Source organism: Pygocentrus nattereri, chromosome 30 (genome assembly GCF_015220715.1).
Source record: "Pygocentrus nattereri isolate fPygNat1 chromosome 30, fPygNat1.pri, whole genome shotgun sequence".
NCBI lineage: Eukaryota > Metazoa > Chordata > Actinopteri > Characiformes > Serrasalmidae > Pygocentrus > Pygocentrus nattereri.
In genome coordinates, this window is record NC_051240.1 from 1,270,530 (window position 1) to 1,284,242 (window position 13,713).

Here is a 13,713-nt window from a genome sequence, read left to right on the forward strand (position 1 = left end):
TATTTTACTGAGAAAATTCTGTAATTCACTAATATTTAGACACTCCCCAAAACCAGAAAATATGCTAAATTAGACCTGCCCTAAAGAGTGAGTGTCTGCATTATCTCTTATAAATAAATTTCAGAGTGGATCAAACCTCAGACTGGCAGTGCTTAACCACCTACTCGCATCGAAAAGATAACGCAAATATCTTTCTCCACTGTTGAAATACAGGCCCTTAAACAAATTTACGCCACAGGCAGAAACTGATTTAAAAATTCAGCATTTAAACTGTAACGCATGCTTTATTAAGCATGTTCAAAAGTAACATTTTATTTTCCAGTCAAAACAGCCATTAAAGACAAGCTACGTATTTAGAAAACATTAAAAGACAATTACACAGAAACCAAACAACTAGTCAGTTCTTCCACACCAAGCTCACTAACCCATGTCTTTATGTACCTTGCTTTGTGCACTGGGGCTCAGTCATGCTGGAAGACAGAAGGGCCTTCCCCAAACTGTTCCAACAATGTTAGAAGTGTCCATTTGTCTGAAATGTCTTTTTATGCTGAAGCATTAAGATTTTCCTTCACTGGACTACACTGGTTCTAGGCCAACCCCTGAAAAACAGCCCCATAGCATTATCCCTCCTCCACCAAACTTTGCATTTCACACAATGCAGTCGGACAGGTAACGTTCTCCTGGCATTCACCAAACCCAGACCATCAGACTGCCAGATAGAGAAGTGCGATTCATCTCTTCACAGTAAGCGTTTCCACTGAGTCCTGTGGTAGTGTGCTTTACACCACTCCATCCAACGCTTGCATTTTAATCATAGGTTTGTGTGTAGCTGCTCAGGAAACCCATTTCTAAAAAATCTTACCGCACAGTTCGTTTGACGCTGCTTCCAGAGGGAATTTGGAACTCATTAATGAGTGATTGACCAGAGGATAGACCCTGTGCTCTTAAGCACTCGGCAGCCCCACTCCGTGAGTTTGCGTGCTCTGCTGCTTCGTGGGTAAGGTGCTCCTAGGTGCTTTGATTTCACAATAACGGCACTTACAGGGCAGATCTATCAAGACAAAAAGTGGCATTCTGTGACGGTGCCATGTTTATCGTCACTGAGCTCATCAGTATGACCCATTCTACTGCCAGTGTTCGTCTGTTGAGACTGTGTACTTAATTTTATCCACCTGTTAGCAATTGTTGTGGCTGAAACTCAGTAATTGATCTCAATAATTAGGAGGGGTGTCTCAATACTTTTGTCCATATAGTGTATGTAGAGGTGTGCTTAATTCTTTTATGTATGAAATTTCATTACTATTTATTTTAGCTATACAAAGGAAAAAAATGTTAAATTATATTTCATTTAAACATCAACAGCACTCGAGTAAATGAATACTGTATCTGTATCTCCAAATATGGAAATAAAAAACGTCATCCATTAAAATCTGAAACTATGCACCTCGTTAACACCTTGTTGAAATGTTTCTTTAAACATTTAAAATTTTCATAAGCAGCTTTTTGACCTTTGACTCAGGTTTCCTTCATCTTTGCCATTACAGACACGACCAGACCCCCTAAGAAGGATGAGGAAAACGGCAAGAACTACTACTTTGTGTCTCATGATCAGATGATGCAGGACATCTCAAACAATGAGTACCTCGAGTATGGCAGCCACGAGGACGCTATGTACGGCACGCGGTTGGAGACCATCCGCAAGATCAATGAGCAGGGCATGGTCTCCATCCTGGATGTAGAACCACAGGTACACATGATGTCCCTGATCAATAATCTGTTTAATGCCTTGGTTATTAAAGTTTTACTGATGAGAATGTGGCTTCTGATAGGCGCTGAAAGTTTTGCGGACAGCCGAATTTGCTCCCTATGTTGTTTTCATCGCTGCACCTACTATTACCCCTGGTATGAATGAGGTAAGCACTGTTATTCTCCAGTATACATGGTAACGTTCCCTTGTTTTTACAAATAGGTTTTGCACCCTCAAATACTTCAAGCTTGTTTTGGGCCTGCTGTTTCTTTTGTTTTCCGTCTGTGGGTCTTGCTTGATCATACCTGCATACTTTCTGGCTTTCTAAAAATCCTTGTGCTCTTAGAATAGAACATTTTGTCCCTGCCTGTTATCTTTTCTTTTTCCATTGCATCTTGCATGCCTCAATATTTTGCATGTTGTAACTGTGTGCTGATGTCTATGGCATTTCCCTTCACTGCACTCAGCTCCCCAGGTGGTGTAGAAAACTGCCTGTAAGTACTTGACATGTAGGGCACATGTATCTAAGCCTTTAGCACTGTTTTGCGACGTTTTCGTAGATATGTGTGTGTATGTGCTGTTAATACCCATTCTGTAGTGCCTTGTGTATATAGAAATTAGACTGTAACTACATTTACATGCCCACAATAGCCTGTCAGCTCCTGAACTGTATAATGGTCCATTTATAGTCACATTTACCTGCACACGTGTGTGATCTGATTGTATAACATGAAATGCCCCCTTCATGACACACCTGTTTACCCACATGAGATTCTTGTTGTTTAAACTTATCAGTATTCCTTTGTTCATTTAAATATCTAATGTCCATTTATGACAAAATGTTTAACATGAGGGACTGAGTCCCTACAACTTTTTAGCTTTTCCCTACAACTTTTTAGCTTTTGTCCCTCATGTTTGGGTGTATAAAGCTTCCATTACATGTGTGGTACAGCCTGAAGTGCTGGAAAATAATGCAAGAAATCTGTGTGATTAGTCAGCAGTGATCTAAGTGATGACAAGTCAGTCTTGAATAAGCAGGGAAGAGATTTCATCAGGGGATGCTTTTTAGTGAAAGTATAAAGATCTGGACAAAGTTGATCAGAGGTAATCTGGACATGAAACACATGTTGTTGCAGTAATCTTTGCAGGTGTAAACAGGCTCTTGGTCAGACTAATGTTGGACCACTGGGGTGCATGTAAAAGTAGTTATTGGTAGACATAATCTGTGCCATATTTATTTCACCTGGTACTGTTTTTGTTGATTTTAGACAACTCGCAAATGTCATCTATAGCGTACTAATCAAAATTAGCTGATGGTAATTCTAATTGACAGATCAGCTCATTCTTCAGAGCATCTCCACTAGTTAATTAGATTTTGGCTCACTCACACTTTTTTTTTCCCCCCATCCTTTATCAGGATGAGTCTCTTCAGAGGTTGCAGAAGGAATCGGAGGCACTGCAGAAGTCTTATGCTCACTACTTCGACATGACCATCATCAACAACGAGATCGATGACACCATCCGATTGCTAGAGGAAGCCATCGATCTGGTGTCCACCACTGCTCAGTGGGTGCCTGTTTCCTGGGTCTATTAGCACCCCCTGCAGGCCACTGCCATTACCCTTACACCGACGTGGCTCAGGCCCATCCCTCCTCCAAAAAAGGAATTAAAAAAAACAAAACAAAACAAAAACCAAGAAGAGCCACATGCACGTCTCTAACAGACTCTCAACACCTCTGGTCCATGTGGTGACATCATCAAGACCCTCCTGTTGGACTGCAAAGGCGTAGTATTGTATATAACGAAGCATATAAATATATAAATATGAATATAAAAGAATTAATATGGTCCTGTACGTATAGCTAGAGGATTGATATTTTATACTTTCTTTTTGAATGAAAGAGACGGCGTCTCAGAGCAATGATGAGCACAGTAAAATGTTGAGGGGGTTGGTGGGGTGGCATCAGGGGCTCCTCCCTAGGTGACTGAGTAGGTGCCTCTACTCACCCTCTGGCCCCTGGTAAGGAAATAACCCTTGTTACCCCACTCTCCATAACCCCATCTAGTCCAGGTCAGTACAATCCCACATTCCTTGGGCATGTTCATGGTGACATGCCCCTGGACAGATAAGCACAGTTGACTCGGCCGCGCCACAGTCCTCCCAGCCCTTTCCTTATTTATTTTAGAGTACCATCTGCACGGACTGAACGGATAACGTGTTGGAAGCTCATTGACTTTAGACAGTACTGTGGGTCCCCTCACACTCAGTGCCCTCTCTCATTCATTCCTGTTTGTTTACAACTCTGTTTGCACAATGGACAATAGAGAAGAAGATGGGTGCTCTCTTTTCTTTCTCTCTCTCTCTCTCTTGCTCTCTGTTCTTCCTTCTGTCTCTCAGTTCCTGCCTATTTCTCTCCAAGTGAATCCTTCAAAAATGGTTCGAGAGTGCAGTGTGTTTGGTGTTACCCGTGTCAAACTTCTCTCATCTTCTGAAGAGAACCTCTAGGTCACTTGGAAGACCAGTAACGATGACAAAAATAAAGAAAAAATCTTGTCTGAGGGAGGCAGGGGAAACAGACTGACACCTATGCACATCCCCGCAACTCTGGGTGACCCTCTGAACGGACAGCTTTTCTCATGCCCTGTGAAGTGACGTGTTTGTAAATTGTCTTTGAATTTGATTTGTCGTGTGGGTGGGGGGAAGAGAATACTCATTAACTGGATCCACCATTTCAGAAATGTGTTGTCTTAAGAGTATTATTGTTTTATGTTTATCCCAAGAAGATGGAAACTGAGGGTATTTTATTGTGTGTAAATGTTTCAATGGTGCGTACATTATGCGAGTGAAATGAAGAATTGGTGTGTGCATAAACATAAATGAACTCAGTCATGTGACAAACTCTTCATTTCATAATTCTCCCTGTGTAAATTTCTCTGAAAACAACGAAGCTGTTCCTTAGTGTGCTTTTTTATATATATATAATTCCTTTCATGTGCTGAAAAAGTAAACTGCCTTTGAATTCACGCAAAAGAAGTTATTTCCTCACTCCCATCATCGACACTGGAAGATTGGATGGAGACGCTGGAAGGTGGCTTGTAATTTCACTTTCTCCCAGCAGATGGTGCCACATTCCCATTTCGCGCAAGTTCTCTCTCCCGCATCCTCACATGACTGGATATTGATATTAAGCCACATGTAAATAAACGTCTGTGTCTGTGAGACAAAGCGTTGGGTATAAAACCAAGAGCAGCCTTTAAACCAGGAGGCGCTGCTCATCAGCGTGTGCTGATATTTTCTTAACCCTGTTAACTGTAAGACCGTACCGGCGGTATTTGTGGCTAACGGTTACCGCAGAAGAGCGAAGTGCACCCGGTCACTGCGAATGAAGGAGCCTTGAACGTGTTCGAGTATCTGTGGTTCATTTCAGCGCGCGGGCAACGGAAACCTGGAAACAACCCTGAGCGCGGGTAACGGGAACGACAGGTCCTGTTCCCGTTTTAGACATTTGGTGTAGACGTTGTGACGAAGCGGGCTGCACCGACGGAACGTTCAGCGAACAGGAACGGGTCGACAGATACTCCGCTGAGCTCGCTGACCGCGTCTGCTCGCCGCCGCCGCACAACTCCGGACAGCGGGCGGACTCAGAAGCCCCGAGAAATCCGTCACGTCCGCGGGTCTTTGCGGCCTGAGCTCGCGGTCGGTGCCCCGAGTGGTTCAGTCGTCATGCTGTCGCCTTTAAAGTCGCACAAACACGCCAGCGGAGCGCGGTGAGAGCGCCGCTGCGCCCGAGTCCGAGCCAGTCGCTGCCTTTTGCCTGGACGGGACAAAATGATCCGAAGCGAACGGACATTCGGAGGCCTGACCTGTGCGTTTTGAGCCGGGACCGAGAGCTGCGGACGCGCATTTTGACATGTTTGCTTGTCCGAGCGTGCGCTGCCGCCATATTGAGGAGTCCTGCTGGTGACTGGCTGTTGGGACCGAGCTGTCGAGCTCGGAGCGCCAGACGGGTGGCGTTGGGGCGACTGGTGACGCAGGAAAAACACCCAGACAGGAGACCAGAAACCCGAGGAAGCAGGAGCGCTCCGGCAGCCTAATGCATGCCCGAAAGTCTTAAACAGAGAGAGACGCGCCGTTAACGCCGCGGATCGAGTAATCTCGACAGAAACCGGACTGCTGGTCATGAGGAAGTCGCGTCGAGTGTCTGGGTGAGTAACGTTAGCCCGCCGCTAACGGGCTAGCTCGCGTTTGGTGGCGGCCGTTTTCTTTGTTAACGAGATGGCGGCGTGTCCACAGCTCGGCCGTCGTGGCGTGGACCGTGCATTTAAAGAAGGGAGAAAGAAAGGCGCGAGTCCAGCTCCGTCCGTCGGGCCGCGGCAGAGTTAACGGCGGTTAGCTCGGTAGGTTGTGGGTGGAGAAGCCGGTGGCTGGTGTATTCTGCTCGAGCAAAATGGCTGACATATCTCCGCAGCCCGAGCCGCTCCTTCTCCCGGAGGCGGGTGGAAACTCTGCCTTGCTTTCGAGAAAGATGTCAAGGTCAGTTGCAGCTAAACTGTGGGGCGCCGAGACGGCTGGCGTGTCAGAATCGAGGACAAATGCTTCGAGGCTGCTAACGCGGTCGGCGCTAGCAGGTTGGCTAACGCCACTGTGGCCGGCGAGCGAGCGCAGCGCCATTAATGAGGTGGAGTAGCGGGGGAGCGCTAGCCTGCTAGCCCGCTAGCCTGCGAGCTAACTGGGCCTGAAAGAGACGGTGCTCGGCCGCTGGCTAGTTAGCGAGGCCGCAGTGACACCGTATGAACGTGTTTGGGTGTAAACGGTATAAATGCGTTACATTTATTTCTAGAAGGGTGAATAGTGGAGCTGTACACCTTCACAGCGCGCCGGCGTCGCTGAGCGGTGTTCCCAGCGAGGCTGAACCTCCCTGAAGTAGCTGGAGCTGGTGGACCTGCTAGCTAACTGTCTGGTTAGCGGTTACTCTCGGCAGGGCTCGGGCAGAAATAACCAGCTAGGTTAACTGGGCTGATTAGACAGCTGCACCTTCTCAAGACCGACTACACCCCCGCTCGCACGCGCCTGTCAGTGGCGGTGGTCTTCTGCATCATAGACCGACAGCCTGCTTTGTGATCGTTAGCTAAGCTAGCCGTTAGCTCGCTGGCTACATGACGATTAGGGGGAAAATAGCATTTTGCTGAAGTGGGCCGGACTGCGAACTGTCAGGAACCGCAGCCTAACCAAGCCGTTACCCAGACTTGGTTATGTAGCTCCGAGCTGGGCGCAGCAGTGGCTGTTCTTTACCAAAACGATCGAAAAACGAAGCAACCTGAGCTCCTTTGGATCAGCCTGTGCGTTTGTTTTGATGGGATGAAGAAAAGGCGAAGGCTGTTTTGTGTTTTGTTGCAACCACTTGCTCGACGCATTCTGGTTATTTTCCTATTTGTCTCCAGACAAAAACAGCCAAAGCTGTTTCATTTTAATTTGTCACTCCATTCCAGCCGGTGGAGATGATGAGAAGACCCAGACTGGGGAGAGTCTGACTCGGAATACTTGTTGGCAGCTGAGCTGCAGAGTTGACTTCAGTGTTGTGGGCTCGCTGCATTTCTGTATACTCCCACCTAACTGGGGGTGCAGTTAGTGTGGTTAGTATAAGGAGAACACCTCCTGACAGTTAAAACAAAGGGCCAGCTCTAGAGCTTCCACGTGCAACATGTTTCATGTGAAGACCACTATTTGTGGTCTACAAGCGTTCCCCATTTAAGTGGGAAGTTTCGGTCTAACGACAAGGCCCTGTACTGTACTTTCCTTTTTGTTTGTTCTAAGTCAGCGCTGAGGATTTCCAGGGGAGAAATCATGAAAATGCATGCATATATGCTACTGTGTCTTTCTTTGGTGAACTTGAATTACCTGTTTTCACCTCGCATGTAGAGCCAGCTGATGCCTGTCCGTTCAGCCATCCAGTGTTAGAAGTTTCCTTGGGAGGCTGTGTGGTTTCAAACCAAACGGGGGGGGGGGTCGAGGGTGGTGGGGGGTGGTATTGAGGGGGTTATCTGGTTGTTTTGACTCTTATGATTCTGTTTTGTACATTTTCTTTTGTTCTGGCCTTTATCAGTTTAAGTTTTGTGCTGTTTGTGTTTGTAAATCAGTCCTCTGCTTCAACATTTCATGTGAAGAATTGCAGCAAACGGCCTTAACAGAGGAACAAACCAGGCCACCTGCACGACAGGATGTTGTTCTTATTTCAGTTCCTGAAACATGGCACCAAATATAAAGTACAGCGTAGGAAGCGTTCAGGGACCTGAAGCCGAAGGCAGATTTTGCACCCCAAATCCCTTTTAAACTCTGGATGAAAATGGGCTCATTCTGTCATTTTAGATTCATCCAGTTTTCGTATGTATTGGCGCTGCTCTACCATGGCGTATTTAGTCAGAGCTAAATTAGATGCGTTTTCTTTCTTGGCAGTTCAGTCGTTGAATTGGGTTGCACTAGATTTACATTACCACTCCACACCGTCCTTTCCACAGCTGTCCCGCATTTTCAGTTAGTTGGTTTACTTCAGTTAGTGTGCAGCCGGACCTGACAGCAAGACGGACACACAGAGCAGCTGTTCGTGACGGTGTGAGCAGGGATACCCTGCTGTTGGTAAAGGAGCCCTTAATGCTGTTAATGTCGCAGTGGTCTGGTTAGCTAGGTCACTGCTTGCTTTTATGGGTTAATACATGCATAGCAAACATGAAAGGTTCTAGTTGAACGTGCTTTTCTGAATATTGGCCTTATGTATCATACTGGCTTCTTGAGAATCACAAGCAAACTTTGTACTTAAACTGCATTAATGAAGTTCACATAAATTGAGCAACAGGGAGAATCGATTAGTCTCGTCACTCTGTTTAGAATTAGAAACATGTATTTACAGAAAAATGCAGAGTACAAAGGTGAATCTATCCCTGCTTATTGATACTGATGCTGACCCTAAAAAACATTGTCTAAACACGTCTTGAGTCGTGTCAAGGCTCTGATAACGGCATGTGCTGTGAGTACGCCTCTCTGCAGGTCTTCTGCAGATGCTTTAGCAAATGAAGGCTCTTAAACAAGATTACAGCTGCCAGTAAGCATTCCAGCCCAGCCTCGGATAGTTTCTTTTGATATGCTCTCAATCTTTTAGCTCGGGCCACCTGATAGTGTTTGTAGCATTGAAAAATGTGGGGAAAAAAGAAGAATCAGAGCATAAAGGAACTTCTGGAAACACACTCAACATTTTATTTAAGCACATTTTACTGCTCAAAAGATGATCGGCTTTGCGTGATGATCGTTATGTGTGCATTAATTGGCACAGTATGATTGTAGGACAATTTAAAGGAAAGCTTGTTCTGAAAACCCTGTTTACATTAACAAATCCATGGAAATCTTTTGGTCGTTGCTTGTTAAAGTGAGGTTTGAATGACCAAAGCTGTCTTTTAGACGAGCTAATACTAAAGATCTTGAACACAGACAGTTTTCCCAAACCTTATTGACTGCAAAGCCGTGCGTAGTAGTACGTTTGTAGTCCTAAATACGATTTTTGCTCAGTTAATTTTATGGTAGGTAAAAGATGCTGGAAGCTTTACTGACCTGGTGGCTGCTAAGCAGTGATGCACTGAGACTCATGTCGGTCATCGTTTTGCGAACATTGCCAGATATGTTTTTGGTCTTGTCATTAAGTATTTGCCAATGAGTTATTATTAATTAAAGGGGTATTTGAAAATGTTTTGATCATGTTGTACAGACCAAACACGAGCACATCAGAATGTAGATATTTAGAAATATAGGTTTATATTTGTGTTGAATTTGAGTTTTTTGCTTGTGCATCCAAAACAGAGCTGATTAAATGTGATTTGTTTAGTACTTAAATTCCAAGGGGGAAAATGAGTTGGCTGTAAAGAGTGAATGTGGCAGGCATATGTCTGTGTATTGACTTATCAGGTTAGTCCTAGTCTTGGCTTTGTTTATTTTTGGGTCTAGATCACTAGATTCACTCTTAATAGGTGACTTGTCTAATCTTTCTGGTCCTTATTATCAAATTTGTAGCAATAGGTAATGCAATAAAATATTCAGGAAATGATTGTGTGTGTGTGACATTAGCACAATGCTAAGCTTGTATTATTTCAGTTTCTGGGATACCGGTTTCTGATGGGAGACACATTTATATTGAAATACATAGGGGGCAGTCGTGGGCTGGAGGTTAGGGAACCAGCCCGTGACTGGAACATTGCCCCCTTGCTGACAGTCCATGACTGAAGTGTCCTTGAGCAAGACGCCTAACTCCCAACTGCTCCCCGGACGCCGTGGATAGGGCTGCCCACTACTACTGTGTGCTCACTGCCCCCTAGTGTGTGTGTTCACTAGTGTGCATGTGGGTGTTTGGATGGGTTAAATGCAGAGATCTAATTTCACAGTGAGACAAATGGTTGTTAATTCTGTTATATTCTAAGAAATGGTTCCATATAGAACCACGAACACTCAAAGCACCTTTTGCATGGTTAAAGGGTTCTTTTCGTCATGAAAGTGCTTGATGACGAATGTGCTGGAGATGGTTCTAGGTAGTGCCTTTTTGAAGAGGGCTCTATATAGCACTCCAATGTTATGATGTCAAGCCTGGGACAATAGCAGAACCATTTTGCTTCTATATAGAACCACTTTCTTCACTAAGTTTAACCCATCCATGAAGTGAAACACACACACACACACACACACACACTAGGGGACAGTGAGCACACTTGCCTGGAGTGGTGGACAGCCCTATCCACGGCGCCCGGGGGGCAGTTGGAGGTTAGGTGTCTTCACCTCTGTCATGGACTGTCGGCACTGGGGATCGAACCGGCCAGTTCACAGGTCACAGGGCCAGTTCCCTAACGTCCAGCCCACGACTGCACACCCCCCCCCAACTAAAGAACACTTGAAGAACCACCTTTTTAAGACTGTACTTCATGAAAAGCCTCTTTAGTGCTAATGTATTGACCCCTTAATTGCTGCTCATGAGTTTTGTCTGGAGTAATGCTTAAAATTGGTTGCCAAGCAATGATGCGCTGAGATTCATGTCGGTCATCATTTTGCGAACAGTCAGTTGATCTACTGACCATGAATGCAGATGATTGGACTGATTTTATAGATTTCAGACAGGGTGAAGTAATGACAGACAGGTGTTGGCAAATGACTTTAATATTTACGTTCTAGACAAGACTCTGATGGCGATGGGTCAGACTTGAGAGTGAGATACTTATAGTGCTCCAAACATTGCAGCCTTCTGTGCAATGAGTATTGAAATAACAAACGGTATATTGTGCATCCCTAATGATAAGGTAAAAGAACAGTGTGGCTCATTCACCACTACCTACATGTCTATCAAGTAAACAGCAAGATTTCCCATATCGGCTACCCAGTAAAAGCTGCTGGGAACTTTAATTATGCGAGAGTCTTTAATGTGCAGTCGTTGCTGAATTGTGTTAAGCATAATTGTGATAAATTCATTGCAAAAGGCTTCAGTTAACCTTGTGTTTAGTCATTAGCTGCTGCACATTTCAATCATATGCGTGTATATCGATTTATATATGTATATATTTATATCTGTATACCTACGTATTAATATATTTATACATGTATGTGTATAAATTGAAATGTGTGTGCATGTATATGTTTAGTATTTGCATGTACTGATGTCAGGTTGTAATTGTTTATGTACTGTTTATTGAAAATAGATACTGTGTTTACTTATTTATTCCACACCTATATATTATCAAACTAAGCTGTTGGAGTATGAAAAGATAAGGCCAGCCGCTTTGCTGTGTCTGTGGTGCCCTAGGGAGTTTCAGACATCACTTCAAACCCAAGCTAGGTCTCATGCAGGAAATCGGGGGAAAGGGCTTGTATTTCAGCTTGACGTCATTTCTAGCCAAACCCATCGTTCTCCAAGCAAGAGTCTCAAATTTTGTGGATTTTAATGGGAGCGCTTAGATTGCATAGCTGCGTCTGCTTTGTGTCTGATTCAGTAGAACCATTTTAGAAGTGTAAACTCCATTGAAGTGAAGTTGCCTACATTTGTCTGTGTAAATTTGAAGCGCTCTATGTAAATGCACCAGTGACACAGATCAGCGGAGCTGTTCAGCTGTCTATAAATAGTGCGGTGCAGTGTATGATGACAACAGAATACCATGCCTGCACAGCCAAACCAGCAACAGGAGAAGATGGTCTCTGTGTATGTTAGAGCATGTTAACGCCGTGGTAAGTGAGATTAGAAGAACAGCTTCTCGGTGGTGGCTATCAAGATTAATTAGGCCTACATGGTAATGATGCATTTTAATGCAGTGAAACGTAAATGAACTTTGAGTTGTTTTGTAATTTGAGTGCTCTATATGAGTTTGGAGCACATCTTGGTTTCGTAATCTGCCTATAGAGGATGGACGAGAGCAACTGGTTCTCTGCACTGACATCTCAACTCGGATGGAACAGGAGTCCTACAGGCAGGCCAGGCCTGTGTCCTTTTCACATCAGTCAACTCTGAGTGATGATGCATTGCTTCAGCGCAGCTTTATGCTGTAACGTGCCAAGCAGGATTGCAGATATTCTGTGAAATCAGCTGAACTGTGTTCATGTTACAGAGCACTCGAAAGACTGATGATAAACTTGTGCAGAGTGACTTCATTGCTGGAATGTAGGGCTATCGCTGTAATTCAGTGTATTACAGTGGCTTTGCCAATTAGCTGAGTAATCAAAGATTTCAAAAAAGGCCAAACAATAAGAATGGATTCAACTGAAGAATGACAAATGAAAAAGAACGAATTGTCTTTCAAACACACAGGAAAATACTGTTGGAAAAAGATAAGGAAATTTTGAAATCACATTAAAAATATAAAAGCACTGTGTGGAGACGAAATGTGTACAGTTGTATGAAAAAAGTTTAAAAAGCTCTGGTCAAATTCCATGTTTTGTTGATTTGTGAAAATGAGAACATAAATCTGCAGGGAGCGAACAAATATAGCATTTTTCTGCAAACTTTAGTGCACATAGTTTGTTTATTATTGTTTAACATATTTAGAAAAAAATAAAATATAAAAGGGTTTTTTCCCCAATGTGTTTATTTAAAAAAAAGGCAAATGGACAGTAATCATGCCTTTAAAAATTGTTCCCTGTAGAGGATGTATCATCTTATTTTTAGTTAGAAAATCAACCGGACAAGTTATTTGACAAGGGATGCCTGCACTTTTACACATCACTGTACATGGGCGTGTCAATCAGGCTCTCCATCTTACTGTGAGAGAGAAGTGCACCATTTATCATACAAATGGGCAACTAATTGTTGCTGATTAATTGAGGCATATTTTAAGTCTTTTTAATTTTTTTTTTATCTTTAATTAGTTTACTTGAATGTTGTCAGTGATTTGCTTTGGTATCTCCACCATTGTAACCCAGCGACTCACTTATCTGCTTCTGTCTTACAGGTAATGCAATGTTCACTGCAACTCCGCCCAAGCCTCATCTGCTGCTCTTCCACTCGGTCGCTCTCTGGTTCCACCTTGCTGCCTTCCAGGCAGTGATTTCCCACCTGACTCCTGCCACATAAGCGGACAAAATTGCAAAAATTTGCCCTGTGTCGAGCATGACTGCCACCACACGGGGCTCCCCTGTGGGGAGCAGCGACAACCAGGGCCAGAGCCAAGCTCCGGATGGCCAGAGCCAAACCCTGCTTCCCCAGAACCAGGTATGCCTCTGTGGGTACATATTTGCATGTCAGTGCACCTGTGCATATGGATACAGCTGTAGGTACATGTGGTTAATGCACAGCGTGTTTAATGAGAAAGTTAAGTAAGAAAGTTTTGACTCCTTGTGGTTTTTTCTTCTCCCTTAGCTGTGGCTTGATTGCTTTTGTTTTGGCTTTGGTGACTGATTAGGCCCTCTAAGCCATGACAATTCACTGTTAAATCCTAATTGGTACCAGAGAAAT

At 44.1% G+C, this 13,713-nt stretch overlaps 2 protein-coding genes across 15 annotated transcripts in view; both read left to right on the top strand.

Moving 5' to 3' along the window:
* Window positions 1-4,634, top strand: part of caskb (calcium/calmodulin-dependent serine protein kinase b) — a 75,992-nt gene extending 71,358 nt beyond the window's left edge. For 8 of the 10 annotated variants that reach the window (XM_037536424.1, XM_037536426.1, XM_037536422.1 and 5 more), the window contains 3 exons: window positions 1,545-1,747; window positions 1,830-1,913; window positions 3,165-3,341. In XM_037536424.1, the coding sequence (XP_037392321.1) occupies window positions 1,545-1,747; window positions 1,830-1,913; window positions 3,165-3,341 (464 nt within the window). Of the gene's footprint in view, window positions 1-1,544; window positions 1,748-1,829; window positions 1,914-3,164 lie in introns of all 10 variants that reach the window. The other 2 variants (XM_037536419.1, XM_037536421.1) reach the window with 1 other exon arrangement.
* Window positions 4,635-4,809: 175 nt separating this feature from the next.
* The window catches only part of LOC108412426 (probable ubiquitin carboxyl-terminal hydrolase FAF-X), a 42,740-nt gene continuing 33,836 nt past the window's right edge, over window positions 4,810-13,713 (top strand). For 3 of the 5 annotated variants that reach the window (XM_017684430.2, XM_017684434.2, XM_017684435.2), the window contains exons 1-2: window positions 4,810-5,953; window positions 13,211-13,470. In XM_017684430.2, the coding sequence (XP_017539919.1) occupies window positions 13,369-13,470 (102 nt within the window). In that variant the 5' untranslated portion in view covers window positions 4,810-5,953; window positions 13,211-13,368. Of the gene's footprint in view, window positions 5,954-6,084; window positions 6,146-6,196; window positions 6,282-13,210; window positions 13,471-13,713 lie in introns of those variants that run through there. The other 2 variants (XM_017684433.2, XM_017684431.2) reach the window with 2 other exon arrangements.